General features: G+C 38.5%; 1 protein-coding gene across 1 annotated transcript in view; it reads left to right on the top strand.

The window, feature by feature from the left end:
* Positions 1-24,476, top strand: part of LOC136867476 (alanine--glyoxylate aminotransferase 2, mitochondrial) — a 143,490-nt gene that overhangs the window by 23,322 nt on the left and 95,692 nt on the right. Inside the window, exons 3-4 of the mRNA XM_067144688.2 lie at positions 3,595-3,779; positions 18,722-18,845. Of these exons, the coding sequence (XP_067000789.2) occupies positions 3,595-3,779; positions 18,722-18,845 (309 nt within the window). The remainder of the gene's footprint in view (positions 1-3,594; positions 3,780-18,721; positions 18,846-24,476) is intronic.

Raw genomic sequence — 24,476 nt, forward strand, 5'->3', positions numbered from 1 at the left:
AGACCACAAATAAGATGGAGGGATCAGGTGGAGGATGACGTAAGTTGGAGAGGACTACAATGGGAGACAGTGATGAACGATAGACTGTGGGAAAAAAGAGAAGATTGGAAGAGGCTCTGTGAACGACCTGCATAAGCAGATACATTTCAGGAAGAAGAAGAAGAAGTAAGGAAGTCTCTGTTAAGACCCCAACTAGATTATGGTGTCCGTGTATGGGACCTTCACCAGGATTACTTGATTCGAGAACTGGAAAAAATCCAAAGAAAAGCAGCTCGATTTGTTCTGAGTGATTTCCAACAAAATAGTAGCATTACGAAAATGTTGCAAAGTTTGGGCTAGGAAGACTTGGGAGAAAGGAGACGAGGTCCTCGACTAAATGGTATGTTACAATTGACGAATTTCATTGTAATGGTCTTTATTGATAAAATTTGATTAAGAACTTTATTTTATTTAAAGTATGCACCTAATTAATATACATCCCTTCACAAGTGAAAACACATGCAATTTCAATGTCCAAGTGTAATACGTTACATGTTTTACTGGAAGACTTATTCCGCTGTAGTGTCTTATTAAAAATAATAACTTAAAAGTAAAAAAAAAAAAAAAAAACAACAACATTGAATGTCACTTTTGAATACTGTATATTGAATACATCAACTTGTTTTCTGAGGAATCTTTAGAAAATGTCTGTGCGATGTGATCAATGCATTGTTACGTACGGTGGTCAAACGGGAAGAAGAAATTTCTCTGCAAGATATCAGGAACATGTCAATGCTAACAAACAGAAAATATTTGGCTATGAGTGCACAGATGGAAGAATCTGGCCACCAGTACACCAATATAGACCAAGATTTAATCATACTTAAAAGAATAAATAGAGTGTATCTGATGAGCATATACGAGGATATCTATATAAGATTGGACCAGGTTTTCAATAAGAAAAATCTGAATGGTATTGAAGACAACAAAATTCAACTATATGAACGAATACCTTTTATCTTAACGTCATGGAAAATCAACAGTTTAAAGTTACCTCTTTATAAACAAGTATCCCCCCTGCCTGATTTGCGCACAAGTGGAACATTTTACCCTTCCCCTGCCAACAACACTTCCCCATCTCCTCCAAGTCAGGTCCCTCCGGGCACGAGAAAACACAAGTACAATATGCACAGCAGTACTGTAAAGAACAAGCTAACGCTTAGCTTGGGAGGCAGTCAGCCATACGGACCAGTACAAATAGGGTAAGTTTCAATATTTTCTAAACAAGAAAAAACATGATTCACTTCAGCACTTTTAAATCAACAAGACCAGACCTTGTTATTGACCAGATTTCTGTTCGAAAGCTTCCGACGCTTAGACAGTTCGACAAAACCAACTGTCAGCGAGGTACTTTTTCTCTTCCATCTCCTGAGCTATAGCTCAACAAACACATAATCAGTACACTGAAACTCTAATCAAGTTACAATCAGCTGCTAACAGCTATAGCTCAGGAGATGGAAGAGAAAAAGTACCTCGCTGACAGTTGGTTTTGTCGAACTGTCTAAGCGTCGGAAGCTTTCAAACAGAAATCTGGTCAATAACAAGGTCTGGAAAGAGAAAGAATATCTTGTTGATTTAAAAGTTCTTAAGAAATTTTGTAGAATGTAACCAAAACAAACTGTTGCACAGACATTTTCTAAAGATTCCTCAGAAGATAAGTTGATGTATTCAATAGCATTCAATGTATTCAAGAGTGTCATTCAATGTGCTTTTACTTTTAAGTTATTATTTTTAATAAGGCACTACGGCTGAAGAAGTCTTCCAGTAAGATGAAACATGTACAGCATTACACTTGGACATTAAAACTGCATGTGTTTTCTCTTGTGAAATGATGTGTATTGTTTAGGTGGGTACTTTAAATTAAATAAAGTTCTTAATTAAATGGTTATGTTCTGAGCTGTCAGTGGAGAGATGGTGTGAAATGACATCAGTAGACAAATAAGTTTGAATGGTGTCTTTAAAAGTAGGAAACTTCACAATATGAAGATAAAGTTGGAATTCAAGAGGATGAATGGGGCAAATATTTGTTTATAGGAATGAGAATTAGGTATTGGAATAATTTACCAAGGGAGATGTTCAATAAATTTCCAAATTCTTTGCAATTGTTTAAGAAAATACTAGGAAAACAACAGAAAGGGAATCTGCCACCTGGGAGACTGCCCTAAATGCAGATCAGTGGTGATTGACTGATTAATTGATTGATTGTAGCTGAATATGAGCATGAAACGGAGATTGAGTGGAGCTTCCCATTTACAGTTTATCACGCTGAGTCCACGCATCTTTCATGGTGCACAGAACATATTACTAGCGATTGTGTCTGGTAGTCCTATCATTCCCTTGACAGCTTGCTGTATAATGATATCTAGAGCCTCAAGGGTATACAGCAGAATTTTTGTCAGGGGGTCTGTCTGTAACGGGTAGACTAGGGAAGGGAAGATATATTGGTTTACAATATTAAGCTTTTGATTTGGCTTTAACAGCAGTGATTAGATAACTTCTCCAAATTTTTCCTGAATGGTATGAGTGCATCTTTATTAAATAAAAGTTCATCATTAATTATACAACTGAGATATTTAATTGTTTTACTGCCCAAAATTGAAGAAATAATTTCTCCCAATTTAAGGTGTGGATTTCACTGTACTAGCTTGCCATGATTCACTGATATTGCTGAACTTCTAGGCCAATGGATGAAAGGAGATTTTGTGTTGTGTCAATTACTCGAATAGCTGAACTGATGCTGGATGCAGTTACAGCTTGATTGTCTACAAATCTTATGAGGCATCATTCAAAATACGTATAATTATATTGAGTAGCAAAACTGGGGCACAGATTTCACTGTAAATGATGATGATAACCAGATTTCATAATGTGGGTAACACCAATCCACATTGCAGCACTCCACATAAAATTGCTTTTGGATCACTGATTTCCTCTTTCTATCTGAGTGGCGTTTTCTGCAAGGAGATATATAATCAAATTTTTAAGATTGCATGATACTTCTCATCTAGAAAAGATAATGTCTAGAAATGCCACAACACAGTCTTTACCACTTAGTTTTGTATGATGATGGTCCCTTAAAATGAAAAAGAATACAGTTAGCTATATCTCCAGTCTGTCCATCCACTTTCATTTGTTATACTGTACAACAATGAAAACATGCCACGGATAACCCAATAAGGACCCAGCCAGATGATGCAGATACTGTAGTGTCATGATGTCAGCACAATGGCATCCTTAGCCATATTGCTTGTCATTCTTGATTGGGCTTTCATTTATTAACTTCTTTCTGATATTTTAGAATGAACTTGTGTATCTGTCAGTCCTGCTCCCTAGGCTTTCAGAAAATAGCTACTTAATCCTTTCTTTGGTGTGATAAGTGCTCTATTTAGTTCTTCCCTGGATTTCTTGAAGAATGTGTCTTATTTTCTTTATTATTTTGCTTGTTGCTTTATATTCCATATCTTAAGGTTTACATGTTATGTTTGAATCTGTAGCTGTTGTTATTGTTGTACTTCCCTTCCATAAACAATAATCCTGCATCTGTATGTAATACAGGGTCCAAGATATGAAGAAATACAAAAGCTGCGTAGCACTCACTTGGCACCCTGCATCACCAGCCATTATAAGAACAGCCTGCTCGTGCACCAGGGTAAAAATCAATGGCTGTTTGATTATAAGGGGCGTCGCTACCTCGATATGTTTGGAGGTATAGTTACCATCAGCGTGGGACACTGTCATCCGTGAGTAAAGAAACTTATCTCTGTGAGAGTGTAAAACTTCCTTCCAGGCGTAATTGCTCAGGGGGATGTGTAAGGTAAGACTGCAAATATGGATATGTGTCCTTTACAACGCCATCACCTCACTTCCCTGAGTTATCAAGTTGACAATAGAATGATCAGACTTGGTGTCTGGCTCCATGCTAAATGGTTAGCGTTCTGGCCTTTCGTCCAGGGGGTTCAGGTTTGATTCCCGGCCGGGTCAGCAATTTCAACCTTAATTGGTTAATTCATCTGGCCTAGGGGCAGGGTGTGTGTGCCATCTTCATCATTAGAAATCATCTTAGGAAGGACCCCATCCTCACAGACATGCAGGTTGCCTGTGTACTAGAAAAAGACCTGCACCAGGCCTTTCCAGAGGCCATACGCATATATTATTATTGGATTTGGTGGTGCCTACAATTGCTTTGGTGCTTCTAGTGAGATGGCACATGTTTCAGCCATTACACCACTACAACTTCCTCTCTAAATTATAATTTTATAACAAAATGTATCTGGATCGAAGTCTTTACAGAGAACTTGAAAATGTCCTGTCAATATACATCTGTGGATAAAATTAGCTTGGTAAGGATGATATTGATGTAAATGACATGTAATGATATCACATCCTATGTACTGTAATGCAATTGGTAACTTTTAGAGAAATGATTGCCTGACTGAGTAAAGTAGCTGGTTTCCTCTGCTCTAAATCAGAGGATCGAGTTCTGATGCAACTGGTTGGCATGTGAGAGTGCTTGAATAGGAATGACATGCGTCAACAGCTTATTAGTGCGGTAATGAATCTGTTTTCAGGAAAAAATTCCAGCATCTTGACATCTCTTAAGACTGACTGTCGTTGCTGAAATGATGGTTTTTTTTTCTATTTGTTTTACGTCGCACCGACAGATAGGTCTTATGGCGATGAAATGATGTTAAACACCACCAATACCATTATCATTATTTACTTCCTACTGCAGGTGTAAGTTAGTCTGCCTTTCAAATTGCTCTGTATACAATAACCACTAATCATACGTTAAATTACAAGAGGCAATGAATCTACATTCATAACTGATGATGATTTTTGTTTTAAGGACCTAACATCTATGTCATCTGCCTGACATTTATAACTTTGTTGTGTGACACTTCACTTAATGATTTAAATGTTGTACATGATGTGGCAGTGTTATAAAACAGCCTCAAAATTGGTCTTTCAAATGTTTGCATTTATTTGTTTAGGTCCTCTTATTCTCCTAACACAAATTGTTTTGCAAAACATAGTTTCCTAGTAAATGAGTATGTTCTCTTGAAATATGAAGACCAATATCAAATTTTGTAGTTGTTCACCTATATGATTAAATGAAACCATGAATTATCAGAGAAAAGCTATTAATTTATTAAACCACTTCCACAGATTCAAGAAACCAACCACAATAATTCCTTTGAGAAAGATTTCTCAAAGTATATACTGGAGTGTACTGCTATGGAGGTAATCAATGCGTAGGTAGCATTTCTAAATTAGAAGGAAAACACACCTGCCTGTGGAGCTTATTTCATCAGAGATTTTTGAGGCCAGCACTCTCTCCAGCTTATCCCAGTTTTTCTGGGGTTGCTGGATTGCATTGGGCTGGGAGTTTAAGGCTGGATGACCTTCCTGAAACCATGTGATTCTTGAGATGAAAAATGAAAATCTCAATCCAGGAATCAACTAGGATTTGAACCTCAGCCTTCTGGGTGTTAGGTGAGCATCTAAGCCACTGAGCTAATTACACCCCACATATATTTGAAAATACAGTCTCTACTAAGACTGACACCTTTTTAGAATGTTTTGTTATTAAGTAATGTTCCTTAGGTATATACAAACTGTTTAAACTAACAGAAGGTTTCAAAGCTGAAATAATTACAGTAGCGGCTCACTCGAAAGGGCAGAGGGACACGTGCCCCTCCAGCTAAGTAACTCTCAATGCATTGTTTTACAAGTACTGGCAATTTGAATTATGATACATTCAGTTTTGATATTAGGCGTCACATGCAGCTAGTGCGTCAATGTTTTCATCAGACACGTACTTTGCTTCCTCCGGCGGGCTCTTCGCTGGCCGGTCATGCTGGCCCTGTGCCCTTAGCTGTTGACTCTTTCTTAGGTTATTTTCGTTCGTGCATGCGTAGAAGTAACCATTTTTTAACATGCACTGAATGGGAGATTGGGTCATTGCCAAAGCCAGCCCGCTACGATTCCGAAAATACGCGAAGGCTTATCGTGCCGAGCAGAATACCTGTTTCAAATTCGTGTTCCAAGTCTATCATCTGCGGTCTGATAAACGTGCTCTACTGGCTAATGAAATTTTTTTTTTTTTTTTTTTTTTTTTTGCTAGGGGCTTTACGTCGCACCGACACAGATAGACCTTATGGCGACGATGGGACAGGAAAGGCTTAGGAGGTGGAAGGAAGCGGCCGTGGCCTTAATTAAGGTACAGCCCCAGCATTTGCCTGGTGTGAAAATGGGAAACCACGGAAAACCATTTTCAGGGCTGCCGATAGTGGGATTCGAACCTACTATCTCCCGGATGCAAGCTCACAGCCGCGCGCCTCTACGCGCACGCCCAACTCGCCCGGTGCTAATGAAATTAGTCAGTATCCTATCTCGTAATATTTAGTGTGATGTCGTTATAAGTAAATCTGTCGTGTGTTGTTTGCGGATACATAGAATCCCTATAAAGAGTCACATTAGGTATATCACACAGGTATGATTAACCTGTAGACTACGTACAATGAATTTTGTGAGTAATATTTTAAGTAGACCTTTTTCTCAACTGTCCCTAACAGAAAAGACAGAGAATTTAAAAATTTTTTTTTGCAATTTGCTTAACGTCGCACCGACACAGATAGGTCTTGTGGCGATGATGGGACAGGAAATGCCCAGGAGTGTGAAGGAAGTAGCCGTGGCGTTATTTAAGGTACAGTCCCAGCATTTGCCTGGTGTGAAAATGGGAAACCACGGAAAACCATATTCAGGGCTGCCAACTGTGGGGTTCGAATCCACTATCTCCCGGATGCAAGCTCGCAGCTGCGCGACCCTAACCGCACGGCCAACTTGCCCGGTGGTGCGAATATCGACGTAGATTCCAGCCAGCGGTGTAATACAGAATACGAGTGCTTGTATGGCTGTGATTCAATAAGTGTGTTTTTCTGTTTTCCGTGCATTTTATTCGGATATGACCTGACGTGGACAAAAACCAGAGTAATCGATCTCAAACACTAGAAAAAAAAAATAGTTAAAAATCACGAAAGTTCCTACCAATATATCAATTCATGCTTGGAATTAGCTGTTCTAGAGTAGGGAAAGTTAATATAGTGACTCAACTGAGTCTGCTTATTGTCAATCCATTAAGAAACACAATGATCAGGTTAGGAAAAAATGGCACATATTACGCAGAAGTATTCAGTGCATAAAATTCTGTGGCGTATTTGAAGAGACACTCCATGTCCATGATGAGACAGAAAATTCTCTAAATCCTAAAATTTTCAAAGGTCTCATTTATTTTACAGCTGAAATAGACGTTGCTATGAAAGAACACCTGGCAAAAGCTTCTGTATTTAAAGGTACGTCAAAGACCATTCGGAACGAACTTCTCAATTGTGTGATGAATGTGTGTAGGGAACAAATTACTTCAGAAATTGAAGAATCCCAATTCGTTGCAATAGAAGCAGATGAAACAACGGATGTATCAAACAAATGCCAAGTGGTACTTGTTTTTCGATATGCATTAGAGGATCACGTCCATGAAAGGTTTTCGGAGTTTGTGAATCCAACCGACAGGACAGCCGATGGATTGAGTCAGTGTCTGTTAGAGCAAATTAATCCCATATTGAGGAACACACCACATAAACTTATTTGTCAAAGTTATGACGGAGCTAGCGTAATGAGTGGAAGGACAGGAGGTATGCAGGCAAAATTGAAAGTACACTACCCTAATACACATTTCGTTCATTGTTATGGACACCAATTAAATTTGACAATGCAGAAGGCTTGTTCAAATGATCCCAAAGTCAAATTATTTTTCTGTAACCTGTCCACAATTCCAACTTCTTTTTTCAACTCGTCTCACAGAAGTGACCTCTTAAATGAAATAATCAAGACCATCTTCAGGGCTGCTGACAATGGGATTTGAACCCACTATCTCCTGGATGCGAGCTCACAGCTGCACGTCCCTAATCTCATGGCCAACTCACCCGTTTACACCTTCTGTATGGATGGGCTCAGTGTATTGCAAATGAAGCACGGTGTTTGTATGCGGAACACTTTCCTAATAGACGTTTACTGAACAATAAGACGCTCCAAAGAATACATGAGCGTCTTTGTGAAACAGGCTCGTTTAGCAGATGTGTTGCTCCTTAATCAAGAGTCCAAGGTCTTAGTGAAGCTGACTTTCCACTCAGAGCAGCATTTTTTACCTAGTTACAACAGATGTGTGTTCAGGAGTAACATTTCCTCTTTGCTATTCTGTTTACCGATGAAGCAAAGTTTACCATAAATGGAGTGCAGAACTTTCACAATACGCATGTCTGGGCATATGAAAATCCCAGAGAAGTTGTGCAAACAAGATATCAACAACAGTTCAGTATTAATGTTTGGGCTGGAATAAGAGGTGACACATTAATTGTTCCTTTTATTTTACCGGGAACATTGACAGGAGTGTCATACTGCGCCTTTTTAACAAATGGTTTGTTGGAAGACGTTCCACTGGATTTAATTCAGTGCATGTGGTTCATGCATGATGGCTCACTACCTCAGTTTGCTCTTGTTGCTAGAGCAATTTTGCATCAGTGATTCCAAACAAATGGATAGGGCGTCAGGGACCGACACCGTGGCCTGCTCATTTTCTCAATCTCAATCCATTAGACTTCTACTTATGGGGTCATTTGAAGGCCATTGTGTTCGCCACACATATTCAGAATGTGGAAAAGCTGCATCAGCAAATAGAGCAAGGGTGTCAGCAGATACAACAGATGCCTGAAATATGGGAACGAGTGAGACAGTCAATGATGTGGCGCATTGACGCCTGCATTGCAGCTCGTGGTAGCCATTTTGAGCACCTTGTGTAGAGAACTGTAAGTAGTAAATTACACTTTATCAACACAAATGACCAACCTGCATAGTGAAGTGGTCTGTGTTATGTGCACTGCAAACAATGCTTGTAACATGGAAACAAAAGCAAATAAACCATATGTCTACTGGACATGTTCTGCTTGTTGTCAGGTCCCCTATTGAATCCCCAGAGTTTTCCCACATATTTAGTTACACGCTATATAGTGTAAATATGTTTTTCTTAAGGATGTGTTAACTCAATGTTAAGCTCATGGGGGTAATCGTGAACCACAAAGGGGCAGGCTCAGGAGATGTATACTGTACTCGCAGCTTTAGCCATAGACTTTCTTATCATTTATGTAAATATGGACTAGTTGACTATTTTTATATAATGTTTTAAATTATCAGTGTAAAATCGCACCAACATTATTTGCTTTTCTTGCAAACATTTTTAAAACAAGTTTTAATTGTGCAAATTGTCATTTAAGAACCCACAACAATTTCACAAATTTTTATAATACTCACATTTCTCTATGTAATATTTTGGGTAAAGCAATCAGGATCCTGATCTTTATCTTTTAAGCATGAGAGTATGGCTGATGATGCCCGTATAATGGGCAAAACATGTCCTGTCAAATTAGTATAACAAGATGTAAATCTTAACTGTATTGAATAGGTTGATCTTAATAAACTTTTGTAACATTTTAAAACTAAGTGGTATGTTCCGAGCTGTCAGTGGAGAGATGGCGTGGAATGACATCAGTAGACGAATAAGTTTGAGTGGTGGCTTTAAAAGTAGGAAGATCACAATATGAAGATGAAAGCTGGAATTCAAGAGGACAAATTGGGGAAATATTCATTTATAGGAAGGGGAGTTAGGGATTGGAATAACTTACCAAGGGAGATTTTCAATAAATTTCCAATTTCTTTGCAATCATTTAAGAAAGGCTAGGGAAACAACAAATAGGGAATGTACCACCTGGGAACTGCCCTAAATGCAGATCAGTAGCGACTGATTGATTGATGATTGATAAAATGTGGACTGCAAGAAACATCCCGATGTCTGTATGAATTCACCACAATGACAATAGAAGTACAAGTAGGAAGTTCCAGGATAGCTGCTACTTGTGGTGGTGGTTGTTGTTGTTGTTGTTGTTGTTTTTGTTTGGGTCTTCAGTCCATAGACTGGTTTGATGCAGCTCTCCATGCCACCCCATCCAGTGCTAATATTTTCAATTCTATTTAACTAAAACACCCTACATCTGTTCCAATCTGTTTTATCATATTCATGTCCTACCATTTCTACTGCCTGCACTTCCATCAAAAAGTAATTGAACAAGTCCTGGGTGTCTTAACACTTTCACTACCAGCTGCCACTACCAGTCATTTGACTGCTGAGTTCTACATTAGTGCATATTAAAGAAATCATTACTGAAATAAATATTTACAAAAGGCATAACTGTTTTTATTTACACCTGTACATAAGTCAAATATTGGAGCTGATGGATGATAGAAAGGAAACTCAGTCATTGTTCCTGTCCATATTACTATTCACCCTTCCAGCACTTTCACTGTGTTCATAATCACACTTACTTTCACTATCTGAAGCTATCACATACAGTATTTCTTCTTCTGGAATCACTCCTATTACTATAAAATTTACTCGTTTGAAGCTTTGTTTACAACACAACTACCGTCACTTAGAATTTCAATCAGTTTGAGAAGCACCAAAATTGGCTTGTAAATAGTGAATAAAAGAACACAAAGGCAGGGTTGTACATTGTTGAGAAAAGAAGATGCTCAAGTCATCTACCGGAAGAAAAATAAACTTCTAGGTAGAACTCTTCTGATCTCCAAAAACACAAGCATATCAGAGTGTGCTACACTGAAACAACTTTACTCCTCTACAGGCCAAAGAAGATGGTGTGCTTTTTGACCACATTCCTCTACGGGAACGAAGATGTTAAGATGCATCCTATCATTCTATATTTTCTTCTCATCAAATTTCACCATATCATTCTCCTCGCACCCATTGATTTAGTATCTCATCATTCGTGATTAAATCTATCCATCTCACCTTCAGCATTCTCCTTTAACTCCACATTTCAAAAGCTGCTGTTCACTTTCTGTGCTTGTTATTGTCCATGTTTCGCTTCTATACAAAAGTCTTCAAAGACACAATTTTAATTCCTGTATCGATGTTTGAATTGAGCAGGTTTTTTCTTAAGAAAGGCATTTTATGTCCTTACTTCTGCCATCATTAGTTACTCTACGACTCAAGCGACAATATTTATTTCCTACCTTTAAGACTTCATTTCCTAATTTGATATTTCCTGCAACACCTGAATTCGTTCAATTGCAGCCATTTTGTTTTGGATTTATATTGACAAAAATGTTTAATGCTCCCATTTTCATTTCTGTTGAAAGGGAATAAAGGAAAAGTTGTGAGCTGAACTTGCCACAGAGCAGGAGGTAGTCAGATGCAATCATTTAGAAGGTCATCAGATGCCACTAGCAAGTTTAAGCCTTAGCAGGTTAACTTGGCAAGTCATTCAATTTTGCTCTATGCACACAAACAGAGTGGTGTACGGCTCCTCAAGGTGATGAAATATAAGGTAGGTTAGGATACCAGATTAGCGAAGACTGGTTTAATATCCACTAGTTCCACGAAAAAAATCTGAGAGGACTTTTTCTTCCTTGGAGAAAGTTATATCCTTGTGGAAATATTAATGGACCAGAGCAAGATTCCAAAAGGATTGATGCATGCTAGTCTTCAAAGAGGTGCCAGGTAGACCAAGAGCAAGACAGTCCTAGAGCAGTGAGTTTCATGCAAGGAGACAACTCCATGGAGTAAATACTATAATAAAAAACCCAAAACAGCAGAAAGAAACCAAAAAAGGAGTTTAATATAATGGTCAAGCTTAGAGATGAGGCAGATGACATCTTCAGTTTGCCAAGGCCTTTTACAAAGTATAATTTTATGCATATACTAGCTGTAGTACCTGTCACTGATGGGACAATCACTTACCATATGCATGATGACATTTTTGTCCCAGAGATTCCGAGAAAGAGCAAGGCATGCCTCTTCCTGTCAGTGGTGTGTCGTGACGTTCTCACTTCCTTGCTCTCTGTAGCCCTTTAAAGTTTCATATATTTTGCTTTAATGCTTATCTTGATTTGATCTCTTTTTCTTCTGGTATAAAAGAAAGCCAAGTACCACATTTATATTAAACAATACTGACAGGTGTACAGAGACTTTAAAACATTTTCAGAACTCTTTATAGTGTATAGAGTTAGGTACTGGCTGTTGGACTTGAACTTTCACATGATTACCACCAATTCCTTATTTTTCACTATATTGGAAAAAGGTAACTTATAGAACAAAAATTTGCAATGAACTGTTTTCATGTAAAACCGACGATAAGACAGATACATTGAGTTTTATGCTTTGCGCCCCCTTCTGAAGCACCCCATCCTGGTGAAATTTTTTGGAAAACTTATAGCTAAGGTTCTACTCGACCTTATTCTAAATCTAAATACCAAGTTTCATAGTCCCTGTGAAGTGGTGGTGATGATTATTGTTTTAAGAGGAAGTACAACTTGGCAACCATCCTCTATTAACACTAATCAGAGGGGAAATGGAAGAAGTTTGACACTTAGAAGAATGAAGGTATCAGTAGAAGAAAGACAAGTGCACAAAGGGCATGAAAATGAAAGACTTTAGGCCTCGAATGGTCTAAACCATCAGGATTGGAAGAAAACAAGAGTTGACCAAGGGAGGTTGGGTAGGATAGATTAAAGTGAGGAGCCTGGCATAAGCAAGTGGAAGCAATGCCAGGACTCAACTAAGGGTTCTGTGGTTGCGAACCCATGCTCCCAAGTTCAGAGCCCCTGGGGTCCTTTTAAATCATCTCTTATGACAGGCAGGGGCCTTTTCCCTATCATTAGATCCCAAATCATTGAGGTGTAGCCCCACCTATCTTGATGCATCCTTGGTATGTGTTTGCCCCAGCTCCATTTGAGAGACCTCACTTTGGTGGCTGAATCTTCCATAGTGCTCCTTCATCTTAACTCCTTGTTTCTCACTTTAGGAAGATACCCAATGTTCTTCTCTAAATTTTCCATTGGCACACCTGTATCATTTGGATTTATCTTTTAGTGAATGGCCATGTCTGACTGGCCTAGATAGATATATTCTCTGCAGTAGCCTATTCTATTGATATGCCATCAACTACTATACTACGGGAAGAGTTGGGAAGGAACTAAGTAAAAGTAACAAATTACTTGTAGCGATTACATTCTTACTCATTTTTACTTGTAATCTTTACTTTTTACAAAATGTAATTTTTACTTGTAATTTTACTTCTTGAAATAAAATTGTAATTGTTACTTTCTAGTAATCGTCACATTCTATTAACTGATATACATTACACGGAAGCAGAAGTCTGAAAAAAATACATTATGATGAAGATAACTATTTCAGTTGTACTACAGTAGAACAAGTAGCTTTACCAGTTCTGGATGTGGTACTTTCTTACCTCTCCAGTCCACCTTGTCAATACACTTTTAATGATTAAAAATTATTTATTCTATCATACATGTTTCAGGAACAATATGCATTCCCTTCATCAGTGAGTCAATACAGGATCAAATAAAATACCTGTTATAGTCAAATTTTTCAACAGGTGCAGGACTTTCGATATGATGCCCATAGGTGACCTGCGCGTCATGATATGGATGAAATGATGAAGAAGATGACACATACACTGAGTCCCCGTGCCAGCGGAATTAACCAATGACGGTTAAAATTCCCGGCCCTGCCAGGAATCAAACCCGGGACTCCTGCGACCAAAGGCCAGCACACTGACCATTTAGCCATGGAGCCGGACAACAAAACCTTCAATTAAGTCATGACTGTAAATTGCAGCTCTGGGCAGAAGTGTGATAACTTATGAATGCTATCTGATACAAAGTTCTGATTTGTTTTAAAAACTATTTCAAACATTTATGAACATTTCTTCTCACTTAGTCATCAACATACAGTCAATAACAAAATAGTTTAATCGCTACCTAACTTTTCTGCAATACCATATGAGAATTTTCAAGTAGTATTTTTTTAAATTTTTTTTTTTAAATATAGCTTTCTTTTTATGTAAAATTTATTGTCCAGGGAAAGAAGGATATTTTCTATCAACATCAGGCAATCCAAGAAAAAAACTTTATCTGTTTTGATCACTGGATTTTTAACTATCACATGATAAATTATCTGAAAATATATAATTTTGCATCACAATAACATAATTGTGAAAAGTAGGCCTTGTATTAATTTATTATTTTATATTTGACATCATCAGAAAGAATGGAAAATTCTATATGACCACGCAATCATTTCATTAAATTTATCAGTTTGGATTATTGAAAAATGGTAACACCACGGGATTAGAAAAGGATGAAGCCAATTGCAGGACATAAGAGTGCGAGTGAGAGGCAAATACTACATGCACATATAAGAGGAGTATTGGAGGGTGGCATAATTAAGATTCAGCAGGGATAAAATATTTTATCTCTACTGTATCAAGTGAGCATATTTAACATGAAAAGGGACTGAAAGGTGTAGCCCCACCTATCTTGATGCATCCTTGGTATGTGTTTGCCCCAGCTCCATTTGAGAGACCTCACTTTGGTGGCTGAATCTTCCATAGTGCTCCTTCATGAATGAAGGCTTTGCTGTCATTCTATTAGGGACAATCCTAAGAAGGAGTAGTTTGGTCAATATTAGGTTAGGTGCACAATATTGGAGGTGGGATCGATGAAGAACTAGATTGCCAACCTTGAATGAGGAGGCCTTACATTTCATATTAAAGTACTTTTTGTACTTAGATTGAGTTGCAGTTAGATTAAAAAGAGCATCTTTCCAGAGCTGTTGAAGATCTCTTGGACTGGGTGTTTCTAAAAGTGCTATTAAATTCCACTTCAAAGACAAAGGGACCAGGAGTACATGTCCCAAGAACAGTTCAGCTGGAGAAAACTGATTGAATTCATTGTTGCTTGAGTTAAATTAGGACCAAGAGGAATGAAATGAAGCAGTTAAAAATTCCAGGTGGTCTGATGGTTAGATGGAAATATGGTTCGATCTACCTTAATATTTCTATGGTAACTCTTAACCATGTTTACTGGGGATATTATAGTGATATAAACATTTTTAATGCTCAAATTAAAACACATATATTGAAAAGTTTTAGCAGAAAATACAGAGGCATTGTCAGATACAAGATCTTGGAGTAGTCCGGTTATTGGAAACCATTTGATCACGTAACAGATTGACAATTATGTTTGCAGTCACAGAATGTACGGGCGCATTATGAGGAATTTAAAAAATCCATCCAACAAGGTAAATATAAAGGAATTACTATTTGATGATCAGGTAATCAAGCCCATGATATCAATATAGAAGGTTTCAGCTGGTTTAATGGGTGGCAACACTGCATAAAGTCCAGAAGGAAATGCATTTGGAGATTCAACTTATTGACATTGCTCACATGAGTGAACAAACTGCTGAATGTCCCATCAGATGGAAGGCCAATAGAATAGAGAAGAGATTTGTGATAGAAAGATGTTGAAGCACGATAACACTCAAGAACCATGGGTTTGCGAATCTGAAGTACTAAGAGTTTAGAGGTAGCTTGTGACACTGGTTTATAAACTAATAAAGCTCTTTCAAATAGATATTCTTTGACATATCGAGGAGAGGTTATTGATTGTTTGATAGGATCACAGAACCCATTCCTGATTCAAAGCATAAAGGAAAATTGTCAATAATTGTAAAAATAGCACCAGAAACATCAGTAACATCAAGGGAAGGGTCTTGAGGTGACAAAAGGTGATAAGAACAAATAGGATGTTGGGGTTATGAATCAAACAGTAGAGAAAGAGCATTAGCTACTGTGTTTTCTAGTCCCAAGATGAACTTCACATCATCATCATATTCTAAAGGCAAAGCCTTGTCACTGCAGCCACAGATGTCTATCTTGAGCCAGTCTTTTCAACTTAGCGTAGGTCTTGCACTTCATCCTCAGAAGCAGGTTCTTGAAATAAGACACACTCAGTCATCCTCTTTTTCCAGCAATTCTTCCTTCAGTGATGTTACAAAGGAACTCCTCATGCCGCAAAATGTGACCAATAAATTTTATTTTCCGTTTTTCAATTTCAGTTATCAGATTCCGTTCTTCTACTATCTCTCCAAGAACTTTGGTATTACTCTTCATTTCAGTCCAACTTATCCCCCGCATTCTTCTCCAGATACACATTTCAATTGCCTCTAGTTTTTTCTTTTCTTGCATTCCTGATGTCCAGCTTTTGCAACCACACAGAAGTATGCTCCATACAAAGGTTTTTGCAAAGGCCTTCCAAGTTTGAATATCTATATGTTTGTTGGCTAGCAGATGCTTTTTATCTTGGAATGCTCTCTTTGCCATTGGTACCCCCTTCATGACTTCTGATATGCTCCGATTATCACTCGTGATCTGGGTTCCTAGGTAGCAAAACTGTTTCACTTGTTCAGTTTTATCAGGGCCAATTTTGAAGTGTGTTATAGGTGTTTTCTTGTATTTACATAATGTCACGGTTTTTGTTTTCCTTGTATTGAGCTTGAACATGAACTTGACATGAAATGTAAATCGAGGCACGCAGCAGCCAATGTACTGTTCATCCAATTTTTGGAGCATTGCTTAAGGGCCAGGATAAAGCTTGGTTATCTGTTTTAACAGTTACCTCTTTGTGGTCAAGATAGTTGGAAAAACAATCACATTCAAATGTAGAACATTTATTTTCAGCAGGGAGAGCAAGTGATTAGCATAAGCTATCAGAAGTGATGCATCATCTACAATTTGGTGAAGCACTCCTCCAACAGCTTTATTGGAGGTGTCAGCAAACACCTCAAAAGGTAGGAAGAAGTCAGGGAGCTGCAAAATGAGTAATGTTTTTAAGGTCAGGAATTCTTCCTGTTGGTCATGATGGAAATGTTACATTCTAATGTTTGAGGGGATTGAGTGCTGCAGTTAGATGGGTAAAGTTTGGAATTAAACAACAGCAAAATCTTATCACACCCAAAAAAGGAATGCAACTGTTAGAGATTTTTAGGAGGAGGCATGTCAGTAATGAGAGAGGTACGATTGGATTCAACAGTTGCTCCTTGGCAGCAACTGGCACCACAAATTTTATGGAAGAACAGGCGAGCAAAATTTTCACTGGATTAACAGTAAGACCATGTAGCCAAGACAGAAAGGTAGATAAAGTATTGATGTGGGAAGGAAGATCGAGGCTGTACACAAGGTCATCGATATAGGGACAAACATAGTGATATTTGATGTCAGCAATGAGAGAATCAATTAAATGCTGCATGAAGTCTAAAAGTAGCTGGATTCAATAATAGACTGGTGTATAAGCTAGTATCATTTGTAGGTTGGATGAAAGTATTTACTGCAATTATTGAAACAGCACCCACTGCACTGAAGGAGCATTATACCAGTGGAGCTCAAATCCAATGAGCTGTAAGTTTAAAATGTGGATTGTACTTTACAATTCATTTCTGAAAGAAACCTCCCATTGTCTGTATGAATGATATGATTTCTCTACAATTGCAATAGAAGCACAGGTGGAAAGTTCCAGGGTAGCAATAACAAAGTTAATAGCATCATACAATTAGCTAACAGTATATAGCAATAAAAATGTTTTAAAGTTCTCATTTTCATGCCTGCTGAAAGGAAAGAAAGAATAAATTGTGAGTTGAACTTACTGCAGAGCAGGAGGTAGTCAGACGTAATCATTTTAAAGGTCAGATCACCAGTCAACACCAGCAAGTTCAAGCCTCAGCAGGTAAACTTAGCGAGTTACACAGTTTTGCTACATGTAAACAGTGTGTTACACAGGTCTTCAACATGAAATAATAATAATAATAATAATAATAATAATAATTTCAATTTCGTGTGGCTATTTCTAGCAGAGTGCAGCCCTTGTAAGGTGGACTCTCCGATGAGGGTGGGCGGCATCTGCCATTTCTAGATAACTGCATGTTAATGTGGTGGAGGATAGTGTTATGTGTGGTGTGTGAATTGCTGCGATATTGGTGACAGCACAAACACCCAGCCACCGGGCCATTGGAAATAACCAATGGAGGTTAAAATCCCCGACCCGGCCGGGAATCGAACCCGGGACCCTCTGAACCGAAGGCCAGTACGCTGACCATTCAGCCAGTGAGTCGGACGACATGACATAATAAAGGGTAGGTCAGGATGCCACATTAGCAAAGACTGGTTCAAGCTGTATGAACTACAGCCTTGACACTTTCTTGACAGGTGAGTATGCTTGTCCTGCGTGGGTTAATTTTAAAGAAAGACTTTTGGTATTCATCTTCTTCTTCCCATTGATTTTCCCCCTAAAATAGCAATCATCATTATGTCCAAGCATTGTTGTCCCTTTCTTCAGAGAATGAGTTTTAGTTGTCACTGCCTACCAGACCTGACCCTTAGTGTGGTTCTACCATAGTCAGTTAGTAAGTTACAGCGTGTGTTGGAGTAAACATGTAAATATACAAAAATTGTGAAAAAAATTAAAAGAATAATGAGGCATGAAAGCTTAATAAAGGTGATCAGTAGCAGTCAAGGACAGTGCTGTTTAGCCTCTCCTCCAAATGTACTTGCTATGCCACGTCCACGTTTCACCAAAAAAAAGTTATTTTAATTACTCTATTCTTTTCTTTGTTTAATAATCTCAGCTTTTTCCTAGAAAGGCTCATTTATCACACAGTGAAATCTAAAATATGTATTGTTTGTCTGCACAAAAATAGGAAGGTGAATGAAGCATTGAAGGAACAAGTAGACACTCTTTGGCATACAACAAATATCTATTTGCATCCCAAAGTCCATGAATATGCAGAAAAGTTGACATCTAAACTTCCTGGTGACTTAAAGGTGAGTTAGAATACGATTAATTCACAGATGTACAATCTATACCTCATTAACTCAATTTAGAAAAACTATGGATCATCTCCTTGTCTGCAGTCTGTGCCCAACTACATGCACCTTAGGAGAACTGGTGTGTCACTGTACCTTCAGTTTATGACTGTTCATACCATTTATTGTACTGGTTCTAACATATATTTACTTTTCCTCTGTCCTCTGTTACATTAGGTAACTTCTGATATGATTAAAAGTTCAATATAAACATTTTATGTTCGCAAAGTAAGTCTGTACAAACTTTCACAAATTTTATTTTACCTAAGTCAGATGTGAAATATATTCGAACAGCATGCAGTGGACAAGTTGCTTGGTATCATTCATGCATAAAATCTTGGTTAAACACCAAACTTGAGTTTTGTAGCCCTTATTTTATATGAAAGCCTGCCTCCTATTAAAGTCAGTGTCATTCTTCAAATAATGAATAACACAAGGAATTAGTGGACAAGCAATATTTGATTTTTCTTAAACTGATCAAAAAAAGTTTTGCATCAGAGATTTTTTATACCAAAAATACCATAACATAACATTTTAAGTAAGCCTGCTTTATAAAACAATATAAATAATGTAAAATATTTCATTTTGAATCATAACAATAAACAAAATACTCTTAGATCTCTGTTTGTTAGGGAAACACCATTGTTCTCTTCTCTGTTCTTGTCATCTCTACTTTGATCAATACCATGTGTGAGTTCCTATAGAACTCACAAGATCCCTGACCCATTGAAGCATACTGAGAATGAGTGTATGTAATCTAGTCATTCTTGGGGCAAGTTGTCCCATTCTATCTTCATGGCTGATATCAGCTCCTGTACATTGTTGGATTTTTGATGGCATGCTTAAATGGCTGTTTTCAGAAGGTCTAAGTCATATCTAGAGTTACTGCTGGCCAATTTGTTCTTTGAATACTGGCTTGCTGACAGTACTGATCAAAGGCTCTTACATGGTGTGCTTGAGCATTATCATCTGCCAGCAGAAACATTTCCCCAAATAACTGTTGGAAATGGTACATAATGGTTTGATGGACATCTGTGATGTAATACTAGGCTGTAGTTGTGCCTTCAATATGAATGAACTACATTCAATGTCCAAGCATGATTCCTGGCCAGACCATGATTCCTCCACTGCAGTATGCATGGACATCTTGCACAGCACAATGCCTTGCCTATGTGTTTTGTCTTCTCTACAACCTCAACCTTCTGGAATCTGGGCTAAAACCAATTAATAATTAATTGCGTATGGCTATTTCTAGCCGAGTGCAGCCCTTGTAAGGCAGACCCTCTGATGAGGGTGGGCGGCATCTGCCATGTGTAGGTAACTGCGTGTTACTGTGGTGGAGGATAGTGTTATGTGTGGTGTGTGAGTTGCAGGGATGTTGGGAACAGCACAAACACCCAGCCCCCGAGCCATTGGAATTAACCAATGAAGGTTAAAATCCCCGACCCAGCCGGGAATCGAACCCGGGACCCTCTGAACCGAAGGCCACTACGCTGACCATTCAGCCAACGAGTTGGACGCTAAAACCAATAAAATATGGAATTATTCTTCAGCTGACCACACTTGATGATCCTGTGCCCATTGCAGGAGGTTCTGCCAGTGTTGTCTGTTGCGATCCAGGCATTTCATGGGTCTCCTAACATGTAGGCTTCCCTCTTGAAGATGATTGTACACGGTCTGGTCAGAGATTTGTACACCCAAGATTGCTCTGAGATGATCTTGTGTCTCCCTTGCTGTTGGGTTATTGTTCCAGAATGCATGCATTCACACCTAGCAGTCCTGAACAGGTGTTGTGAGACTCGGGAGACCAGATTGTGGTTGATCATTAACATTACCAGTCTCTATGTATTGTCTTCAGATTATGGATACAATGCTTTGTGACATACCCATAATTTCAGCAATTGTACATTGTACAGCACCACTTTGTATGAGAGTAACAATCCTAGCACATTGAAACTTTGCTATTGTGTCCTTTAGCACGATCTGATCACTTCTGAAGTCAACCCCTCACTAACAGTCTCCACATCACTGAATGAAAACAAGCTGACATTTGTCCATCATAGAGACAGAGCAACAAACATGAACTACAGTCAAGTGAGACACATATATTCCAATAAAAACACTAGACAAATGTGTCAACATTATTCTAGAAATGCATTCTGAGTAATGACATTGGAATGTTTATGACATTTCCTTTGATGCAAACATTTTTTTTTTGAACAGTTTAGTTGACCATATATGTTGAATCTAGGATTTCTTGTGTTTGTACATAATTCCTCAAAACACAGAGATCAGGAGGGTTTGGGCTCAGACTCTCATTGAGTCTAGCTGTTTCAAATCTGTGCACTTGTAAACATATTAAACCATTTGCATGGAATCATAGAATGTTTCTAAGCTATATTTTCCCAAGTCTTATGTCTTAAGTAATGTTGAAGTCTAGGAAGTTGATGGATCTCAGTCTAGCCTAAGCAAGCATCGTGTGCGGACTTGCTGGGTCGAGTGTGCCAGTTGAGTGGGAGTGGAGTGTTAAGTGGTGAGTGCAAGAGAAGAACGGCAAGTGACGAGGAAGATGATTGGTGTGAAACAATATCGGGTAATTATTGGAAGATGGCAGGGGAGAAGGCAGAAGAAAGCAGCCAAAAGAGAGGGAGGTAAAGTGGAATTGGGAATGAAGGGATGAAGGGTGACTGGATGTTGGTGGCAACGGTGATTATGGTACTGCTAGTCATAGGGGGGGGGGGGGGGGGTGGAAGTAAACCCCAGGCCCATATACAGTGGCAACATGAACTGGGAAGATGTGGAGGTCATGAGGAGGATGGTAAAGGAGGTTATGGAAGAAATTTGCCCATTTGAACAGATTAAAAATAGGATACAGGAACAAGTGAAGGAGTTTGAAAATATGAAACAATGGATCCAGAAAAAAGCAGACAAAACAAGAAATAGAATACAGTAGTCAGGAACACAGGAAGAAATGCTTATTTATACATGGGATGCCAGAAGAAAAGGGAGAGGACAAAGTGAGGACAATTCACAAAATTGTGGACGTCATGCAGAACAAAATGATTAACTTCAGCAAAGTAGATATAGATGATGCGGAAAGGATAGGTAAAGGGCATGGTAACTGACCTATAAAAGTAAAGTTGTTATCCACATTGATGGCTGAAATAATGTTAAGAAATGCCGGGAACCTACAGAGTGAAAAAAATTGGATTAAGAGAGACAGGGGAAGAAAAGGGAGCAAGAATCTGAAAATCTGGAAGAAACATTTAGTGAGGGCCAGACTTCAAGGATTAAGAGCACAGATTAGGGGCAGCAATTAGTCGTAACTAATGGCAAATGGGTCAGATTTTGGAATGTGATTAAATTACAGGAATTAGAGGAGGGTCTGATGCAGGAAGCAGTGACGGAAAAGACAGTAGAAGAAAGCAGCGCCAGAGAAGACGGGCATGATGACAAGGAAAGAACAAATGGAAGCAGTGAGTTGTGTGAGCTTAGTATAGCATCGAGATCAGTGGAAAGGCAGGCAAGAGGAGAATGGAGGAACGGTGCAATCATAGAGACAATTGCAGCAGGAATCAGTGAAGTGCTGAGGAAGAAGAAAACACAAGAAATGGCAAGTGGGCACACACATAGTGAAAAGAAGGGTTTGAGGGAAGAAGCAGAAGTAAGAGGAACTATGATTAAAGGGAGAAGCATGAGTTTAAAGGAACTATGGGGTACAAAAACTCTGCTAGTGGTTTAACGTTACACCGGCACAGATAGGTCTTATGGCGACGATGGGATAGGAAAGGCCTAGGAGTTGGAAGGAAGTGGTTGTGGCCTTAATTAAGATACAGCCCCAGCATTTGCCTGGTGTGAAAATGGGAAACCACAGAAAACCATCTTCAGGGTGGGGTAAGAAAGATAAGTGATTAAGGCATAGTAACGAGAAGTAAAAAGTCAAGTAGTATTAGTAATTAAGTTAGGTAATAATGAAAGGTAATTCGGTCTGTAAATAAAAAGACTGGAAGATGTTAAGAAGTATTGTCAAGAAGTTAAATACGGTAAGTGGTGGAGTGCGTTAATTGTACAAGAGGAAGTAAATTAATGGTGGAAATGTATTGTTATTTGTAAGAGGTAGAGTTGGTGGTGTGTAAGAGTGATTAATTATTGAGGTTGGTGATATAATAAAAGGTGGTTGGAGGTTGGTCTTAGAGAGATTAGAGTTACTGTTAAGAAGCTGAATTAGGTAGGTGGTAGAGTGTGTTTATTAATTGTATGTGAGCTAAGAGTGAGTAAGTCATTTAATTTGTAATTTAATATGGAGTTTGGATTGGTGTAAATGGAGTATAGTTAAGTATAACAGAAATATAAGTGAAGGTAAGTGTGATTATGAGTAAGAGGTTGAATTGGTGGTGTGTAAGAGTGATTAATTATTATAATGAAGGTTGGATGAAAGGTGGTTGGAGTTTGGGATAAGAGTGATTAGAGTTACTATTAAAAAGCTAAATTTGGTAAGTGGTGGAGTGAGTTTGTAAACTATTTAAGAGGCAGCAAGATAATGGTGGAATTGTATTGTTATTTGTAAGGGATCGATTTGGTGGTATGTGAGAGTGATTAATTATTGAGTTCGGTGATATAATGAAGGGTGGCTGTATAGTGGTGTGTGAGAGTGATTATGTGAGAATGAATTTTTTTGTTGCTATTGGGTTTACGTCGCACCAACACAGATAGGTCTTATGGCGACGAGGGGACAGGAAAGGGCTAGGATTGGGAACGAAGCGGCCATGGCCTTAATTAGGGTACAACCCCAGCATTTGTCTGGTGTGAAAATGGGAAACGACGGAAAACCATCTTCAGGGCTGCCGACAGTGGGGTTCGAACCCACTATCTCCTGAATACTGGACACTTGCCGCACTTAAGTGACTGCAGCTATCGAGAATTTGGTCTGTGAGTGATTAGAGGTACTGTTCAGAAGCTAAATTAGGTAGGCGGTGGAGTATGTTTGTTAACTGTATTGGAGTAAGGAGTGAGTAAGTTATTTAATATGTAATTTAATGTAGAGTTTGGGTCATTGCGGCTTGAAAGTGTTTCCGGTTTGCTAAGAGTGATAAATTTATTTAAATGGTAAGAAGTTGGAGGTGGAGGTCATAGGGAATAACGAGAGGTAACTTGAAAGTAGAACAGTGCACAAGGAGGAATCGGTATAAAACGAAGAAAAAAGAGAACACAGACTCAGCAGATGACACAACGTTATGATTGGTCAGCAAGTGTAACAGATCGTGAGTGAATATGTAGGAGTGGAATGTATTATGACTTGCTGTGTCAGCCAGGAGAGGAAAAATAGGGCACTGCATTCATATGGGTGGCCATATGTCAGGTTGCCGCAGTGCCATATAATTTACTTTAAATTTTTTTTTGTTTATCAAATCATTTTGTTTTTTTTTCTGTTCAGACAGTTGCCATGCATACGATTGCCGCTTTATTTTATTTCCCATTACAGTATGTCATTTTATTGTTTTGTTTTGCCGTTGCTGAAATATAGTGTTATTGCGACGTATTTCCATGGCGACCAGATCTCCAATAGGAGCTGGCCAGTGGCCATTTTGC

Source organism: Anabrus simplex, chromosome 1 (assembly GCF_040414725.1).
Source record: "Anabrus simplex isolate iqAnaSimp1 chromosome 1, ASM4041472v1, whole genome shotgun sequence".
Taxonomy (NCBI): Eukaryota; Metazoa; Arthropoda; class Insecta; order Orthoptera; family Tettigoniidae; genus Anabrus; species Anabrus simplex.